This window comes from Muscardinus avellanarius (assembly GCF_963383645.1).
Source record: "Muscardinus avellanarius genome assembly, chromosome: 9".
Lineage (NCBI taxonomy): Eukaryota > Metazoa > Chordata > Mammalia > Rodentia > Gliridae > Muscardinus > Muscardinus avellanarius.
In genome coordinates, this window is record NC_137795.1 from 69617556 (window position 1) to 69638104 (window position 20549).

General features: G+C 33.3%; 1 protein-coding gene across 2 annotated transcripts in view; it reads left to right on the forward strand.

Moving 5' to 3' along the window:
• Positions 1-20549, forward strand: part of GLCCI1 (glucocorticoid induced 1) — a gene marked incomplete at both ends in the record, with an annotated part of 89680 nt that overhangs the window by 49775 nt on the left and 19356 nt on the right. The window contains 3 exons of one of the 2 annotated variants that reach the window (XM_080700884.1): positions 6942-7028; positions 13714-13830; positions 17182-17334. In XM_080700884.1, coding sequence (XP_080557010.1) covers positions 6942-7028; positions 13714-13830; positions 17182-17334 — 357 coding nt within the window. The remainder of the gene's footprint in view (positions 1-6941; positions 7029-13713; positions 13831-17181; positions 17335-20549) is intronic. The other variant, XM_080700883.1, reaches the window with a different exon arrangement.

Below are 20549 nucleotides of genomic sequence, written 5' to 3' on the forward strand. Positions count from 1 at the left end.
AGCATTTGGCTTTAGCCAATATCCAGTAAAAATCAGCTAATTCTGAGCCGAATTATAAACTCTTTGCTCTTGACATTGTATTAAAATACGTAGCCTTTTTTCTATTCTTGAAAGAAGTTTGGTTGGATAAAGACTGTAATTAAAGGAATAGGTGATGTTCCTCAAATAGTAATAGGTTAAAAAGAAGACTTTCAGTTTTACCACCCTGTTCAGAAACTCATTTCCTGACTAAAAGTCATTCTTGATATAGCTGTTTAGTTTTCCTGTTTTGAAGAGCTTGCTCTTTAAATTTAATTGGTGAATTTTTTGGGGGGGGGATGGGAAACTTTTTCATAAAATGAAACCGTTCTGAAGATTTGACTGCATGAGCCTCATGAGTTGCATTTCAAAAACCTAAATTATTATTTTTATGGAACTGGCACATATTTGGCTATTGAATAATAGCATAGAAATTCATTCTTATACTAGATTGCCTTTACTGTTTCAGTCATATCAGATTATGATAGAATTTTAAAATCTAGAGTTGAACAGTTCAAACACCAAAGTAATCATGTTTCTGGTTTAGGAAGTAATATTTTTGATTGCTAAAGGAATATATTTAATTGTAAGAAGGAATATACTCAACAGTATTGAAGAAAAAGACTAATAAATGGCAAAAGTAATAATATTCATTAATTTTATGTAGCATCTTTACATTTGCCAGAAATTTGCTGGGCATAGTGGCATATGTCTGTAATCTCAGTATCACAGGTGGGAGGCCAGCCTTAGTAATTTAGCAAGACTCTGTTTCAAAATAAAAAGTTAAAAATAGGGCAGAGTATAGAGCTCAGAGGTAGAACACCCCTAGCTTTAATTCCCATTAGCCCCTCTACACACAACAAATTGCCAGAAGCTCAAAAGCCTACTTACAGTTTTTTTTTAATAGATAATATGTTCATTTGGTTCAAACTAAGAAGCATATAGAGAGGGACCTTTCCTGTTCACCGGTTATCCAGGTACTCCATTTTCCTCCATTTACTTGAAAAACTTAATTGGTAATTCATTTTTCTTGCTAGATTTTTAACATTTTAAATCGCTCATGCTGACAAAATCAGCAACATAGGGAACTGCTAGTTAGTGTCAAACCCAGTTCACTTCACTGAAGTCATAGAAACTGCATACCTAAGTAACAGGGGAGAGAGTAGTTTTCATCATATAAACAAACCCCCATACTTGGACCTAGAAATCTGAAGAACCATTTCTTATTTGTAAGATTTCATAGAAGAAACAAATTAAGTACTTTTGACTGAATCTTGCATACCTGGAACTGTTTATAGAATTTTACAGTCCTTTCATGCTCTGGGATTATCTGTAGCATTTCTATGCCATTTCTACCAGGCTAGATTTAATGTTCTTTTTCTTTTTTTTTCTTTTGGGGTACTGGGGGTGTAACCCAGGGGCCTTCTACCTCTGGGCTGTGCTCCCAGACCTATTTTATATTTTATTTGGAAATAAGGTCCCACTAAGTTGCTGAGATCCTCAGAGTAGCTGAGGCTGGCTTTGAACCTGTGCGATCCTCCTGTCTCAGCCTCCCAAGCGTGGGTTTTACAAGCATGCACCACCATGCCCAGCTAGACTTAATGTTCTAATTGTGTACTCAATTACTTATACAAATAATAATGACTTTTTCTACCCATTTTAAATATTAATTAATTAATTTATTTATTTATTTATTATTGTGGTACTGGAGATGGAACACAGGGCCGGTCCACCTTCGATCTACACCCCCAGCCCTACTTTTTATTCTTTACTTTGAAATAGGGTCTCACTGAGTTGCAAAGGGCACTCACTAAATAGCCGAGGCTTCAGCTACTGCAGTCTGCGAATTGGGATCCTCCTGTCTCAGCCTCCCAAATGCTGGGATTACAAGCATGCGCCACCATGCCTGGCTCAATATTTTTATAGTTAAACTAGCTGAAGTAAAATATGATAGACTATAATGCAAAGACAGCTTATATTTAACAGTACCTGTTTTGTCCTAGATACTGTGATAGTAGCTTAAGATCAATTACTTTCTATACTTCTCATTGTGATGGGCACTTAGGGAAATTGACGAGCAAAAATAAAAAAATTACCTCTTTAACCTATCAGTAGCCTTTCCACGAAGAGAGGACTTTTTTTATGCTGACCACATTTTTGTTAACATTCTTATAGATGTGTTTTAGTTGTGCATTGCTCAAATGAAGAAAAGGTTCATTTTCTCTTCCCTGGTAGTCTTCAGTGGAGGCAGCTATGAATGAGAAATTTCTTAATGTGTAGTTGCTGAAGAATACTATTATAATAATAAAATTATTGAGGACTGTATTTCTTTCAAAGATGTCTGTGGAGTAGTAATATGCAGGATGTTAATAAGTATACTTATAAAAAGCTGTTCTGGCATTATATAAATTAGAAAAGTTGGGCAGGTGTTTGAATTCTGGGAATGCTAATTGCATTGTATATGGAATACAGAGATGTAATACAATTTTATCCTAATTTATTTGACTATGTAACCCTTTTATCATGTATTTTTATTAAAACCCAGTTTTTAAAATTCCAGTCTATATAAGCAGACAAAATAGCAGGCCCATTGGAAGGGGCTGCTTGGTGACAAGAAATGAAAGATTTTGATACTTTGGTTACCTTCTGATCCAAATTTTTAAACTTTTCTTAAATACTCAGATTTAACAAATTGAACTTAAATTAGTTCACCTTCTGTGACTTCACAAGTGCCAGCTTTAAATAGATTTGATAAGCAAAGTAGCCTTTTGGTTTAGGTTAAAATAACCTGTTGAGTCAATTATCAAATGTCTAGAACTCCAGTAGAACAATCTGCAGTGATGGATATCCTATGTGGCGGCCCACAGTCATTATCCACCAGCAGTTATTAAACATTTAAACTATGCTGGTTTGACTAAGGAACTGAATTTTAAAATATTGTTTACTTTTATTAAATCTAAATAGCTATATATGGCTAGTAGTCATTGTATTGAATAGTGAAATCTATTTGTAGACAGACCATATTTTACACTTTTTATTTTGAATTGACATGATTAAAATGAAGTGGGCTGGGATGTAGCTCAGTGGCAAAGTGCTTGCCTGGCAAGTGCACCACCCTGGGTTTGATTCCCAGTCCAAAAATACAAAAAAAAAAAAATGAAGTTATGTTTAAAGGAGTATTTTTTGAAAATTTAAATATAATGAATATACTTAATCAATTGTGTGCACATAGCCCTGTAGCTACATTATTAAGAGATCTCTTCACTTTATTTTCACTTTGAAAAAACTGCATATATGACTAGCATATCTTATAGGCCAATACATACTCTTTTATAGTTGCTGTATTTTGTATAAAAGAATGCTAAAATTAAGAAAGAACAAGATCTGTGAGATAAGATACCTCAGATTTGCTTCCATTTGACATTGGCATGCTTGGCAGTATTGAAGTAGTTCAGAATTTTTGTGGCTATTTGATTTATAAGTTGAAGAAATTATAAACATCCTTTGAAAAAGGTAGAGGTGTACAAAATAAAGATAAATGTTATTAAATAATTATAGGACATGTTAAATTTAACTTAATGTGAATACGCTTTTGAGTTATAAAGATTGTGATCCTTAATTACTTGCTTTTTGGCAAGAGTAATGCTACTTAGTAGAAAGATAAATGCATTAAGTCACAATTTCTCAAAATAGAATTTAGACTAAAATCCACAGTTGAATAATTTTAGAATAAATTTATTACTAAAATATGATTGTGGGTTAGACTACCTTGATATTATTTTGTCTTAGATATTTAGAATTGAATACAGGAAATTTTAATAACAGTATTCAGACAGTATAGTATGTTACTATCTCTTATCCTTGCATATGATAATTGAACAAAATATGTTGTTGTTCTCCAGTTGACTATTTTCCTTTAGTAGTGAACTCTTTTAAGCACTTTATTTCTATATTTATCCAACTAGCATTTAGTTACTACTTGATACATTTTGGAATATAACTGCTCCTGAAGAGAAGGGAGTTCCTGGCATGGTGGCACACATCTGTATTCCAGTACTTGGAAGGCTGAGACAGGAGGATTGCAGGTTCACAGCCAGCCTCAAACACTTAGTGAGGCCCACTGCAACATAGTGAGACCCTATTTCAAAATAAAGAATAAACATTAAGGCTGGGGATGTAGCTTGGATGTAGAATGTTCCTAGGTTCAATCCCCAGTACTGCAAAACTAAATAAATAAAAATAAAGAGGTAATTATTTAAAAACTTGCCCCAAAATATTTTGAGCTGTGTAAAATAGAAATAATGGCTTCTTTTTTAAAAAAAAATATTAAGGGTATATTGTAGCCATGCATCTTAATGGAGTACAAGATGGTAGAGGCATACATGCACATATTACTCATTTAGCCCTTCCCCAATTCCCACCCCATTCCCTCCCTCCTGCTCATGTTTGGGAATGTTTAGAAATTTATTAGGGTATTTCCCTTCCCCTCTACCCCCTGTCATCCTTAGTTAGTGTGCCTTATTTGCTCACCTGCGGTTTCTCCTCCTTCATCTAGAGTTTCTCCTCCTTCATCTAGAGTTTCTCCTGTGACTCTTTTTCTCCCTAGCATCTGCATATTAGTGAGAGCATCTGATTTTTCACTTTTTGTGACTGACTAATCTCGGTTTGCATAATGTTATCCAGTTTCATCCATTTCCCCACAAATGATGTAATTTTGTTCTTTATGGCTGAGTAAAATTTCATTGTGTACATATCCCATAGTTTTGTAATCCCATTTATCTGTTGATAAAGATCTTGACTGGTTCCATAGTTTGGAAATTGTCAATTGTGCAGCTGTGAACATAGATAAGCTTGTATAAGTTTGGTAGTTTGGTTTCCATTATTTTGTGTAGATACCTGGAAGTAGTATTGTTGGATCATATGGTAGGTTTGTTCACATTTTTCTGAGGATCCTCCATACTGTTTTTCAAAATGGTTGCACTAATTTGCAGTCCCATCAACAATGTATTAGAGTTCCCATTTCTCTACATCCTCGCAAGCATTTGTTGTTGTTTGTTTTTAATGATTGCCATTAGGTGAAATCTCAGGTAGTTTTGATTTGCATCTCTTTGATTGCTAAGCTGTTGAGCATTTTTTCATCCATTTATTGGCAATTTGAATTTCTTCTTTTGTGACGTGTCAATTTAGTTCCCTTGCTCCTTTTTTAATTGGGTTATTTGTTTGGCAATTGTGAATTGTGTGGCTGTGAACATAGATACACATGCATTAGTTTAGAAGTTTGGTTTCCATTCCTTTGGGTTGATACCCAGAAGAGTACTGGATCATATGATAGGTTCATTCCCATTCTTCTTGAGGATCCTCTATAGTGTTTTCCAAAGTGGATGCACTAATTTGCAATCCCACCAACTATGTATTAGAGTTCCCACTTCTCCACATACTTGCTAGCATTTGTCATTTGTGTTTTAATGATTGCCATTCTAGTTGGATTTGGGTGAAATCTCAAGGTAGTTTGATTTGCATCTCTCTGATTGCTAAAGTTGTTGAACATTTTTTCATACATTTATTGACAGTTTGAATTTCCTCTTTTGTGAAGTGATGGCTTCTTCACAAGAGCTTTTATTATGTAGTCTTAAGAGTAGTCTCAACATAAATAAATTTTTTCCATATATAATAATATATTTTCAAATCATGTATATGTAACTGTGGAAATAATTACCCATAGTTTGTGTTTAAATAGTGGCTTTTCATTTCTTCAATTAATCTTAAACTGAGTTTTTTATATGTTAAGGATATTTTACTATTACTTGATTTAATATAATGCCTAAATTTTTTTATCACTTTATATTATTTAAGATTTTGAGCCAGATGTGGTGGCATAAGTTTGTAATCCCAGCATTTTGGAGGCTGAAATAGGAGGACAATGGTTTGTGGACAGCCTCAGCTACTTAGTAAGGCCCTTTGCAACTCAGTGAGACTTTGTTTCAAGATAAAGAATAAAAAATAGGGCTGGAGGTGCAGCTCAGAGGTAGAATGTCTGGGTTCAATCCCCAGCAACACACACACACGCGTACACACACACACACACATACACACACACACACACACACACACACACACACATTCCAGTATGCCTTATTTGCTTATCCATGGTGTCTCCTTCCTTGTCTAGAGTTCCTCTTACAACTCTTTTGGTTGGGAGGGAGGAAGAGGGAAATTCCCTAATGTACATGACGTACATTCATAAACATATCAAAGTCAATCCGTAAGCCAAACATGAGAAGGGGAGGGAATTAGGGAAGGGCTAAATAAGTGATATGTGCAAGTATGCCACACTATCTTGTACCCCATTAAGATACATGACTACAATGCACCAATAAAAAATAAAAAATAAAGTAAAAAAATACCAATATATAGCCGGGCGTGGTGGCGCACGCTTGTAATCCCCGCGCTTGGGAGGCTGAGACAGGAGGATCGCGCAGGTTCGAAGCCAGCCGCGGGCCCTGGCTTAGGAGACCCTGTTTCCAAATAAAAATGTAAAAATAGGTCTGGGAGTGTAGCCTGGAGGTAGAAAGGCTTCTGGGAACCCCAGTACCACCAAAAAAAAAAAAAAAAAAATACCAATATGCAAATATTTACAATTTTTTTGAAATAGATAACTTTAAATTATTAATGTTGTTGATATGAAGGTATCAGAATTTTTTAAGCAAAGTAACTCACATCTTGAATTGGTCATATCTAAATCAGAATATGACAATATTTTGAACATTGCACAGTATCATGAAAATCCTGGCCTTTAAAGGATTTTAGTATAGTTCCTTAAGTGGTGTGTGCTAAGAATTTAACTTATGTTTTAGTTGCCTATGATTAGGTAGTAGAGACAAAATTCCTTATTTTTTGCATTTTGTTTTTGTTTGTGTTTAAAGACACCGAGCTGTTGGGCAGACGAAGGAGCAGAAAAGCGGTCACATCAGCGTTCTGCATCCTGGGGGAGTGCAGATCAGCTAAAAGAGGTAAGTTATTTCTGCTTTCAGTCCATAACTTGTTTTAATCCTAGCAGAAAATTTCATTGTTTCCTGAATATAATGGTAGTTCTTTTATGTGTACTTAAAGATGAGGAAAAGGATTTATATTACATATATATATATAGTTTCTCATTTACTGGAATTATTATTTTGAAACTTCAATTGTGATAAACTAAGATATGTTAAAATTCCTATAGTAGTTGCTAAGTTGCTAAGAAAATAATAAAAATATTTAATATCAGACTTATTAAAATGGTATACTAGAAATATCACAAAAGAAAGCAGTGAAGTAGGAACAAAAAAGATATAACAAAAAAAGAAATGAATGGCTAAATGACAAATATAAATCCAACCATATTAATAATCATATTAAATGTGAATGAACTGAACATTTCTACCTAAAAAGGTAGAGATTGACAAATTGGATAAAATTGGATAAAATAGTATGTCCCTATTAGAGACATACCTTACATTCAAAGACACAAATAAATTGAAAGTAAAAACATGGAAAAACATATATAAAATAATGATAAGAGTTGTAGTAGGAATATTAATACCATAAAAAATAAACTTTAAAACAAAACAATTTTTGGCAAAATAGGAACAGTACATAAGGAAAACATATATAACAATCACAAATGTATATGCATTTAAAGTAGTATTTCAAAATGCATGAAGCAAAAGTTGTAAAAGAAAATAATAAAATAATAGTCCTACAGTAGCAATTGGAGTTTTCAGCATTCCATCTGCAATACATGATTGGACAACCTACTAGAGAAAGAATCATCAAGGTAATAGAAGACTGCAACATTACCAATCAACTTAACTGGCATATACAGAAAACTATACCCAGTTATTGCAGAATACCTTTTTATGAGCACATGTGAAAGGCTGTCTAAGCCTGTATGCTACTCATAAAGCAAATCTTAATAGATTCCAAAAGATTGAATCATGTAACAGTAAATATATTGTAAAAGATTTTTTAATGTAAACAAAAGGCTATAATTTTTTAGGTGCTTAATTTTCTAATACAGTGTTTCTCTTCTACTATTTGCTATAGATAAAAGTTTCCCCAACAACCTGAATACCTTGAGCATTTAAAAGACTTAATAGTAATTGTCCATTGTGCTTTTTATTGCCATGGTTACTTAAGGTAATTATAGAATTTTATAATGTATTTTTTGCTATTTCAATATGAGAATATATATTTACATACTTTATATTTTTAAAATTATAGGAGGATATAATTGTAATGTTTTCTGTAGACCTACAAGAAAATAATCTGGATGGTTTTTTTTATTATGCCCATGGAAGCAAAAAATTATGTAATAAACATTTTAAAATACACGTATTCTTTATCTAATAAGATCTAAATTAAATTGGAATTGTAAAGGTGTTTGATAATCATTTTATTATCTTTTAGAAGTTGGATCCATAGAAATTATTTTACATACAAAATGTTTATTGAAAAAATAAAAACTTGCTGATAGGCTGGTTTACATTATGTGAATTACTTTATCAAATTTGTTTGTTTTTATTTTAGTTTTAACATTAAGAAAGGAAGTTATCTTGTGAAGTGATTGGGATCATGAGGCACTACATAGTCACTAGTACTTACTAATAGTTAAACATTAATACAGTCTTACTTTCAGCAGCCTTGTTAGGTAATAAAAAGAGGTTAAAAATCGAAGGCTAAAGGACTGGGTTTGCTATTTATTAGCTCTTTCACATTGGGAAAGGTCCTTTCTTTTCAAGTGTTTCCTCATCTGTATAATGGTTATAACAAATCCAAAGGATCAAATGGATTTGTAAGCAAAGTGTTTTGTTGTTAAAAAAGGCCCATTTAACAAATGTGCCTTATTGATGGTTGTAAATACGTTTCTGTATTAAAACTTACAATAATAAAAATTCCTTCAAAGCTAGCATGTCTGTGGGGTTGAGTCTTTGTATCAAAGTCTCTGTTCCTGGAGCAGCTCATTTATATGGAGTCTGTATGTAGGCAGGCATATATAAAGATTTATTTGCTTTTACCTAGCATGCAGAACTTTCTTTTGAAACATTTGATCTTAGCATCAAAGTTTGTCATTTATTCCCTAGTTCATCTAAAATGGAATAACATCTTGAGATTTATGACTTTCCAAGTTCTATTTTCAGAAAAATTTGTTGAATTTCAGCTCATATGTCCTCCTACCCTATATAGGGCACTTTTGTGTGGATTAGACAAAACTACCCCCTCGAGTATATGCAGCCCCACTAGCCTAACATTGTTTCAAAGGGCCAATGCCTTTAATGAAGGAAAAGGCTCTTCCAGAAAGCTTCAGTGTATTGGAAAGGCTTAGGCTTTACTGGGTGGAGGTTGGGCTGGCCTAGATTTGAACTCCTAGTTGTAAGGTCTATTCAGTACTCATATTATACAATACAACTCAAAATGGCAGTCCAGGGCAGGTTATCTTTAAATGTTCAAAGTTTATAACTGTTGAGTACAAATTATACTTTAGTTATACATTATGTTTTTTTTCTTTTTCAAAAGGAGTTTTTTTTTTTTTTTAAGTTTGAGGGACTAATAGTAAAAATTAATTGCCCAGTTTTGAGTGAGTTTTGACTTAAAAGTTTGGTTATATGGAGATGTCTGACACCCAGGACTAATTTTTGCCACTAAAACAATGTCCTATGGAATCTCGGTTTCTAACCCAACTTATAAGAGTGGGGTAGATGCTAATCACTGTGTAGCAAACTTTCTATAGCAGATACCATTCAGAGTTCATATAACAGCGACATACTTCTCACTTTCCCCTAATATAAGAAGTAGGAGTTATTAGAGTTGCCAGCCACCTCTGATTGTTATAAATGCATCTTGGTGCAGTAGTGACTATGAGTAAGAAGTAGTTGCCAAGGATACTAGGTCTCTTACTAGTGATAACCTACAAGCTTTTTTCTAGTTTTAGACTTGCTTCCTCCTCTTTTTACCCCTTCTTTTCCAGACACCCTGGTATCCCTGCTTTCCTTCTCACTGACTCTACTTAGCCATTTTAAGATTTCTCATTTCATGGGCTGCTGTGGATTAGTATTCATTGTGAGAAATATTTCCCTCCCCTTCAGTCCCTGAGGCAAAATGCTCAACTAGTCTTTTAAGGATAAGAGTTTGGTCTTGTTTTATTTTGTTTTTAGATGTTAACAATAGAAGAGGAAACAAACAGGATAAAAATAGTAGCAAATGGACTAAGTTTCCAAAAATGCATTCCTGGTTCTCAAATTTTAAGTGGCTCCAGTTCCTGGTTGTTTATCTCATTCCATAAACTCTGTCTTTTCTTTGTGACCATTTATGCTAAGTTTTTCCTACAATTATTATTTCTTGTGATCCATGGCTACTTTTTCTCAAACTTTTTAAATCTTGGAACTAGTTATATTTATTACTCCTTTCAGATTTTAAGAAGGCTTCTCTGTCTTTTCCTCTTCATTCTTTTAAGGTCACAGAGTAACATGAATATTTAGAAACAAAAAGCAAGTTTTGTCCAATGTTTAGTTTTAGTTTTAAAAACTTACAGTCAATAGAATGTCTTGTTCTCTGTTTAAAGGAAAGTTATACGGGGCATCGTAGTATCAAGGGTATATGGACCCACAGAATTAAGGACCATAGATTCTGTGTGCTGCAGTGTAATATGAGTTTGGAAGGGCAGTGATAATCAGAAGTTTGGAGGTATGGATGAAGTGGGAAGAGAAATTATAATTTTTTTCTGCCCTTTCTCCAAGAGATACCTTTGTGTTTACTCTCCTTTGGGGAAAGTTGTTTAATATTGGGTTTAGTTTCCTTGTAAAAGGATGACAAAACAATCAATTATTCCTTGAACATCTTCAGTGAGCCCAAATTTATATTATCTTATTAGTAAAATGTAAAGCGAGGGAAGAGGTGGTTTCAGATAGCTTAATAGGCTCTTTGGCATTAAGCAAAGAAAAGGGAAATTATAAGCAAAAGATGTGGACGTTCAGAGTATCTGTAGTTGCCATGATGTCAGATAGGTTTTCCCACTTCTCTCTGTGGTATAAGTAATAGAAGGATGTCCTGTGTGCTGAAGCAAAAGAAGACTTTGGGACAATAGTAGTCTTGATTTTAATTTTTACATGCTTCTAAGCCAAAATTTTTAATGTTTCATGTACATATATTATAGAAAGGTCGGCTTTCCTTTTACCCTACTGCCTGCTGAATTGTACAAGAACTTAAGTATGTTAAATATTCTAAAGATGAACAGTGTTTTGTGAAAAGCTGTAAGGTTACACTTTTAAAGTTAGTATTCCAAACAAATAATGCTATGTTGCACAATATATGGTTTTTGTTTTGAAGGGCTTATTAAACCTGCTTAACAAAACTTTTCTAGTCTATACTTCAGATGTCTTAAAATAGACTGATTAATGTTAATAAGTTTTAAGATTATTTTTAATTTAAAAGTAAATAACTACAGATTGCCTTGTGTAAACTAATCAATATTCAGAGATCTTACATATAAGTTCTTGCCAGTTTTGAAACACTAGTTAAAACATTGATATTTGGAAAACTTGATTTTTTATACTTCTGTTCTAATTTAATAGCTAATTAAAATGATTTTTTTTTTACTTTTTATCATAAAGAATAAGCTTTCTTCATTTTCTTCATTTAAAATGATTACCTACAACTTTTTTTTTTTTTTCAGTACTGGGGATGAAACCCCAGGGGCATTATACCTCTAAGCTACACTCCCAGCCCTATTTTTTAGTATTTTTACTTTTGGAAACAGAGTCTCACTGAGTTGTGAAGGGCCTAGCTAATTAGCTGAGGCTGTCCACCTAACCACAATCCTCTAGTCTCTGCTTCCTGAATGCTGGGATTACAAGCGTGCACCACTACACCCAGCCTTGATTCATTTTTTTATGAGAGTTAATGTTTTCTAGAATAAAATTATCTCATTTCAACAGGGAACACAAAAATTAACACAATCTTATTTGTATAGCTCTCACAAGGACAGTATATGAGAGACCCATAAGCTACAAAGAGGTAAAAGAATAAAATGATCTATAGATATTACTATAAATCTAATATTAATATAAAATTAGGGATATAAATTTTTCTTTTTTGGGGTGGTTAATTTTCTAAATATTCTTTCCCATTTACTATTTGCTGTAAGTTAAAAATTAGTTTCCTCAACAACCTAGATACTTTTCTTCTAAAGCATTTGTACACTTTAATAGTAATTATCTATTGTGCTTTTGATTGCCATCATTATTTCAGGTATTTAGAGAATTTCACAATACATTGTATTTTTGCTGTATCTCAAAAAATCAATGTACTTTACAGACTTTGTGTTTACATTTTACCTAGTAGGATATTATAAATTTGGGCTCACTGTAGATGTTCAAGGAACAATTAGTGTTTTTGTCATCTTTTTTACAAGGAAACTAATAACAATACTAAACTACTTTTCTTAAATTGCTAATGGTTCCTATATTAGTTTGTTTTTCATTTCTATAATGAAATGCCCAAGGCTGAGAAATGTATAAAGAACAGAGGTTATTTGATTATAGTTTTGAAAGCCGAAAGGCTAAGATGAGGCAGCTCATTTCCCTCTAGTAAGCCTTCTTGGCTGTGTCACATCATGACAGATCACATATAGTGGAAGGTGTATAAGAGGAAGATACTGCATGGGGAGACAGGGATCCAGAGAGTCAGTCTTGTTCTTTCATAACAGTCCTCATGAAAACTCACCAAGATCCTGTGAGAAATATATTCTTTCTGAGGACAGTACCCCTAATAACCTAATCACATTTGACTAAGCCTTACCTTTTAAGGTTCCATACATCCTGCTACTAGGCTCTACTTCTTCAGGATTCTACAACTATTGACATAGAGACACTTGAGACTAAACGTTCAGCACATGAGCCCTTGAAGGACACACTTAAACCACATTCATACCATACTCTTTAAAATGCTCAGGAATATTTTTTACTTCCACTTAAGGTAGATTATACATTGCCTAAAATATTTAAATAGTTTAATGAATTTCAGACTCTATTATAGTAATTATTTTCATGTTAAACCTGGGAGCATGATCCTTTCATTTAGGAGAAAACATCCTAAATTAAATTTGTTATTAAACGTTAAATGACTAACAAGTAATATGGTAAGATATTAAATACAGCTAAGTTACTGATACTAAAGAGCTTTGATTTTTTTTTTTAACCACTATTGGGATTTGCAGTTTCAAAATATTTAGTCAAATCCATTTTATTTGTGTAAGACAGGAATTCCAAAACTAATGTGGTTCTTATTTTAAGGGATTATTTTACTTAAATCAATAGGCATCTGAAATACCATTTCTCACCTTATAAAATAGTTTTTGTAAAGGAAGATAATTCTGGCATTATAAAGGTTAAATTTGAAGTAATATGGGGAAATTTGGTCTGCATACTTACAAAGAACACTACCTTAATTTGTAGGAGTAAAACATTTGTAGTATATTATTTTTCATTTTTAATAGCCTTAATCATAATAACTTGGAAGAATAATTATTATGGTAAAATACTATGTATTCTTGAATCCTTTGAAGGGAAATAGTCACTTATCAATATCCAAGAACTGAAGAAAAAGATAAAAAACGAAACTTACTTTTGCTCTCTTTTTAACTCTCCTTCCTTCCCCCCAAAGCAGATTGCCAAACTAAGGCAGCAACTGCAACGCAGTAAACAGAGTAGTCGGCACAGTAAGGAGAAAGATCGGCAGTCACCTCTCCATGGCAACCATATAACAATCAGTCACACTCAGGTAGGCTAAATGCTTATTTGAATTTGAATAATTCCTTTTGACTCATTATTAAGGGAGAAATAATCACTTGAAGGCTTAAAGACACAACAAAATCTTTGGCTTTGTTAATTTCCTACTTTTTGTTAAATTATTGGAAGGTTTTTCAACCATGTTTTTTATCTTCTTTTTTTTTTTTTTTTTTTTTTTTGTGGGTTTGGGGATAGAACCCAGGAGCATTTAACCTCCGAGCTACACCTCCTGCCCTATTTTTTTTTTTATTATTCTTTATTTTGAAACCGGGTCTCACTGAGTTGCAAAGAGCCTCACTAAGTAGCTGAGGCTGTCCGCGAACCGCAATCCTCCGGTCTCAGCCTCCCAAATGCTGGGATTGCAAGCGTGTGCCACCACGCCCGGCTTTTATCTTCTTTTAATAACAGATTATAGTTATCTGAAGGATGATACTGGCCTAAGCTGAAATCATAGCTCATGTACGCATTAAGCAACTATAGACATTTTTTATTTTATGTACCTAGTTCCTCTGTCTATTGCTATATCCTTCTTTATAGTCTACCTTTATTTATATATGAAGAAACTGAAGATTAGAGTTAGATGCGATGTCCCATGAAACAAAATTTGGGAAATGCTGCTCAGGACCCAAATTCATTTACAATTGTTCATGTAAATCTCAGTAAATCAAATGATACTATACCAGAAGAAACCCATTGTATTAAACTCAGGAAGGATGATTCAACATTAGGAAATTTGTTAATTTAGTTAGTTGTTTCAGGAAGTCAAAGTAGAAGAAAAAGCATTTGATTTTCTCTATGCTGAATGACACTTGATTAAAAACTCAGTATCAAGCCTGGTGTGGTGGCACATGCTTGTAATTCCAGCATTCGGGGGGCTGAGACAGGAGGATAGTGGTTGGCGACAGCTTCAGCTACTTAGTGAGGCCCTTTGCAACTCAGTGAGACCTTGTTTCAAAATAAAGAATAAAAAGTAGGGGCTGAGGGTGGAGCTCGGAGGTAGAATGCCCCTGGGTTCCATCTTCAATATGGAAAAAGAAAAAGAAAAAAAAAACCCTCAGGATTAGCTGGGCATGGTGGTACACTCTTAAAATCCCGGTACTTGGAATGTTGAGACAAGAGGATTTCAGATTCAAAACCAGTCTCAGGCTGGGCGTGGTGGCGCACGCTTGTAATCCCCACGCTTGGGAGGCTGGGACCTGAGGATCGCACAGGTTCGAAGCCAGCCTTGCTGGCTTAAGAGACCCTGTTTCCAAATGAAAAATATTTAAAAAAAAAAAAAAAAGGTGTCTGGGAGTGTAGCCTGGAGGTAGAAGGGTTTCTAGGAACCCCAGTACCACCAAAAAAAAAAAAAAAAAAAAAAAAAACAGTCTCAGCAATTTAGTGAGATTGTCAGATCTAGCAAAAACCTATTTCAAAATGAAAACTAAGATAGGACTAGGGATGTAGTCCACTGCATTCACACACACAAAAAGGAAACTCATTTTTATTAAATATTTTTCTTAAACTAAAAATATGATACTTCCTAATATAACCAACTGCAAATATAGTGTGACCTGTCAGTAAAATATTGGCAGCATTAAATAAGATAAAAATCATAACATCTGTTTCTCATTATTTACATTCTAGATAGGACAGTAAGAAAAGGATATATTACTATTTGTGTATGATATATATTTAGCAAACAAAGTAAATTAACTAGGTTATTTTTTGTTTTGTATTGTGCTCTTAATGCTGCATTACAACCTCACATCATAATGTAAAGAAACAAAAGCATATTTCCATACAAAGAATTGTACATGAGTATTTTGGAGGAGTTAATATTCATAGTAGTAAAAGAAAAGGTGACAAATATTCCTCAGCTGGCAAGTGGATAAACTTCTCATATATTCATGTAATGTAATACAGTTAAACAGTAAAATTGAAGGGACAACTAATAGATATGACAACATGATTGAATCTCAAAAACCTTATGCTAAGTAGAAGTCAGGAGCAAAAGGCTGCATGCTATATAATTTGTTGTATTACGTTCTCTAAATGACACAGTTATAGAAACAAAGGAATGAGGGTGGGAACTGACTGAAAAAAGGCCTCCCTAAGGCCTCCCTAACTTCCGCATATTTGGGCGAGATGATTTCTTATTTTTTGTGACTAATCTCACTTAGCATAATGTCTTCCAGTTCCATCCATTTCCCTGAAAGTGATGTAATTTTGTTCTTTATGGCTGAGTAAAATTCCATTGGGTGCATATCCCATAATTTCATAATCCATTTTTCTATTGATGGAAATCTTGGCTGATTCCATAGTTTGGCAATGGTGAATTGTGCATCTATGAACATAAATACACATGCATTAGTTTAATAGTTAGGTTTCCATTTTTTGGGGTAGATACCCAGAAGTGACATTGATGGATCATATAGTAGGTTTGTTCCCATTCTTCTGAGGATCCTCCATACTGTTTTCCAAAGTGGTTTCAATAATTTGCAATCCTACTAATAGAGTTCCTACTTTTCTACATCCTCTCCAGCATTTGCTGTTGTGTTTTTAATTATTGCCATTCCAGTTGTTAGGTGAAATCTCAGGGTAGTTTTGATTGACCCCATGTAATTTTTTTTTATTTATTTATTTATTTATTTATTTATTTATTTATTTATTTATTTGTGGTACTTGGGTTTCTGGAAGCCCTTCTACCTCCGGGCTATACTCCCAGATCCATTTTATACTTTTTTTTTGGAAATAGGGTCTCGTCAGCCAGCAAGGCTGGCTTCGAACCTGCACAATCCTCCTGTCTCCGCCTCTCAAGCGCCTGGATTACAAGCATGTGCCACCATGCTCGGCTTTGTGCTTAAATTCTTACTGTTTTTCTTACTGTTCTTTTTGTTTTGTTTTGTTTTATGTTTTTTTTTTTTTTTTTTTTTGCCCAGGGGCATTCTACCTCCAATCTACATCCCCAGCCCTATGTTTTTTATTCTTTATTTTGAAACAGGGTCTCACTGAGTTGCAAAGGCCCTCCCTTAGTAGTAGCCAAGGCTGTCTGGGAACCATGATCCTCCTCTCTCAGCCTCCCAAATACTGAGATTACAAGTGTGTGCCACCATGCCCAGCTAATTCTTACTGTATTTGAAGTGTCAAAAATTACTTTGTTCATTGAGCTGTAATTTTAAGTTATATGTTTGTTTCCTATGATGCTAAATATCAAACCTGGAACCTCATATACATTAGAGAAGAACTCTGCCACACTGAGTTATATCCCTAGCTCTTCAATTTTTAAAATTTATCATGCTGTATAGTTCTTGATTGATTTGACCACAAATAATTTGACACCACTTTATCTTCTGTCTCACAGGCTGCTGGGTCAAGATCAATACCTATGCCACTATCAAATATATCAGTGCCAAAATCATCTGTTTCACGTGTGCCCTGCAATGTAGAAGGAATAAGTCCTGAATTGGAAAAGGTATTCATTAAGGAAAATAATGGAAAGGAGGAAGTATCCAAGGTAAGATTTCATGGTCTTTTGAAATTTTTTTTATATTACACACTGTCTCAAAAGTACTTTTTTTGGTAACAGTTTTAAGGAGATAGAATTTATATACCGTATAATTTAGCCATTTAGCATACAATTCAGTGGTTTTTAGCATATTTACAGAGTTGTGCAACTATCACCAAAATCAAGGCAATACCCTTTGGCAGTCATCTCTCATTTCCCTCTAACACCTCCTAGGCAACCACTCAGTTGTAAAGATTTTATTTTATCTAGTCATCAACTGATACACATTTAGATTGCTTCTGTTTTTTTGTCTATTATGAATAATGCTGTTGTGAACATTTATATACACAGTTCTTTGTAAACACAACGTTTTCATTTCTCTTGAGTGTATACCTAGGATTGATATTAGAGATATGGTAACTATGTTTAACCTTTGGAGAATCTGCCAAACTTTTCCAGAGTGTCTGCAACATTTTACATTCCTGCCAGCAGTGTGTGAGGTTCCTCATTTATATTTTCACCAAACACTTGTAATTATCTTTTCTTTTTAATTATTGTATTGATACTAATGGCTATAAGATGGGATGTCATGATACTGATTTGCATTTCCTAATGGCTCATGATGTTAAGCATCTTTGCATGAGTTGTTAATGATTTACATATTGTATTATATTTTTTATTATTGAGTTGTAAATGTTCTTTATAAAGTTCATTTTCCAGAAACAAGATTCTTATTAGATATATCATTTGAAAACATTATACCCCGTTCCATTGGTTATCTTTTCACTTTTTTGATTATGTTCTTTGAAGAACAACATTTTTACTTTCAATTAATTTATTTTTTTCTTTTGTTGCTTGTACTTTTGGTGTTATATCTAAGAAACAACATTGCTTAATCTGAGGTTGCAATGACATATTCCTGTGGGGGTTTCATTGAGTTTTATAGTTTCACTTATTTTATTTTGAATTAATAAATAGTTTACAAATTACTTCAGTCCCAGAAGTGAAATCTGGACACTATTACATGTAAACCTTCGGTTTGGCTGTATTTTTAAAGGTACATTCAACTAATTGAATCACAAGGGAACCTTTCACTTAATTATCTCTGTTGCTTTTTTGGAACTAAAATATGATTTAAATATATCAAATGTGTATCTGATTTCTTCTCATATATCAAATGTGTATCTAATTTATTCAAATATTATTATAGCTTTAAAAACTGATTTAGATGTTATTTTTGTAAAATAAAATTAAAACTTTCTTCAAACTCCTTAGTATTGATCAATATATAAGCAGCATCCACTGGTTCTTCTATATCATTCTATAATTTGAATCACTATATGAATCTATCTTAATTTATAAATTTCCTATTATGGATATTTAGAATGTTTTCCATTTTTGTCATCACAGGCAGTACTTTAGAAAACGTTGTATACTCTTACAAATTTTTTCTTGGTAGCAAAATTGTTAGATAGCATTTTTAAATATTAATTTAAAATTTTTTTATTGGTGCACTGTAGTCATACATCTTAATGGAGTACAAGATGGTAGAGGCATACATGCACACATCACTCATTTAGCCCTTTCTCAGTTCCTACCCCATTCCCTCTCTCCTTCCTCCTGCTCATATTTGGCTTAGTGATTGATATGTTTGTAAATGTACATTTCCCTCTTTCCTCCTCCCATCACCTCCAGTTAGGCTTCCTTATTTGCTCATCTATGGTTTCTCATCCTTCATTTAGAGTTCCTCCTATGACCCCTTTTCTCCCTACCTTATAGGAAGAGCTTACGATTTCTTACTTTTTGTGACTGACTAATCTCACTTAGCATAACGTTCTTCATTTTTATCCATTTTCCTATAAATAATGTAATTTTGTTCTTCTTTATGTCTGAATAAAGTTCCATTGTGTACATATCCCATAGTTTTGTAATCAGTTCATCTGCTGATGGACAATGTGGTTGGCTCCATAGTTTGGCAACTGTGAATTGTGCAGCTACCATTCCTCCAATAGAAAACTAATATCTAGAATATATAGAGAATGCAAGAAACTCAGCACTAAGAAAACAAATAACCCAATCAAAAAATGGGCAAGTAAACTATATAGACACTTAACAAAAGAAGAAATTCAAATTGTCAATAAATGTATGAAAGATGCTCAACATCATTAGCAATCAGAGAGATGCAAATCAAAACTACCTTAAAAACACAAACAACAGCAAATGCTGGCAAGGAAGTGGGAACTCTAATACATTGTTGGTGGGATTGCAAATTAGTGCAACCACTGGAAAACAGTATGGAGGATCTTCAGAAGAATGGGAACAAACCTACCATATGCCCTAGCAATACCACTTCTGGGTATCTACCCAAAAGAATAGAAACCAAAATACCAAACTAATGTATGCGTATATATGTGCGTTTTAAATTTTGATGATTGTACTAAATCACCCTGCAAAAAGATTGTGCCATTTTACTCGCTTTAGGTATTTTATGCAAAGTTAATTTATATATATTCTGCTATAAAAGAATACTTTTTAAGAGTAGGCATTTCAGAATTATCTGGGATACCTACAAGATTATAGCAAAATATTCATTTTTAAAGATTTTAGATTTATGATTTATTTTACCTCAAATTTTAATTAAAACTTCTGTCTCTAGCTAAAAATGGAATGCACAAACTCTATCAACGTTCTAGGCCTTATTGTAATTCTACCCTTAAGAAAGTAAAAGTTGGCTTAAAGAAATGAATAGATGTTATTTAGCTATACATTAAGGAATGTAAATACAGAAAAAATTATATTTATCAAGTCAGATATGAATAGAAGCAAACTCAAATTCTTAAGCTCTTTTTTAACTGCAGATTGGCACATTTTTCTCTTGCTGATTCATGATTTATACTTTCACTAATACAACAGTTTTTTCTCTCAGATTTTAACCAAGCAAATTGGTTTCATTCCTAAAGTGGAAAATTCTACTTAGAGAAGTAGACTGATGGTTAAATAATTGAATATTATTCAATCGTCATTATTAGATAGTAAATTTGGTATGGCTTTTGTTTAGCAGCACTGCATAGACAAATTTTTTATTTTTGTAGTTTCAGGTTTCAGCCTTCTTCATATAAAAAATATTGATACATTTGATTCTTGTCTAGTTTTACCTTCCTCCATTTTCTCTCTGACAATGTTTCTAAAATCTCTGAAATGACAGAGCTTGGAATTAAAAGTCA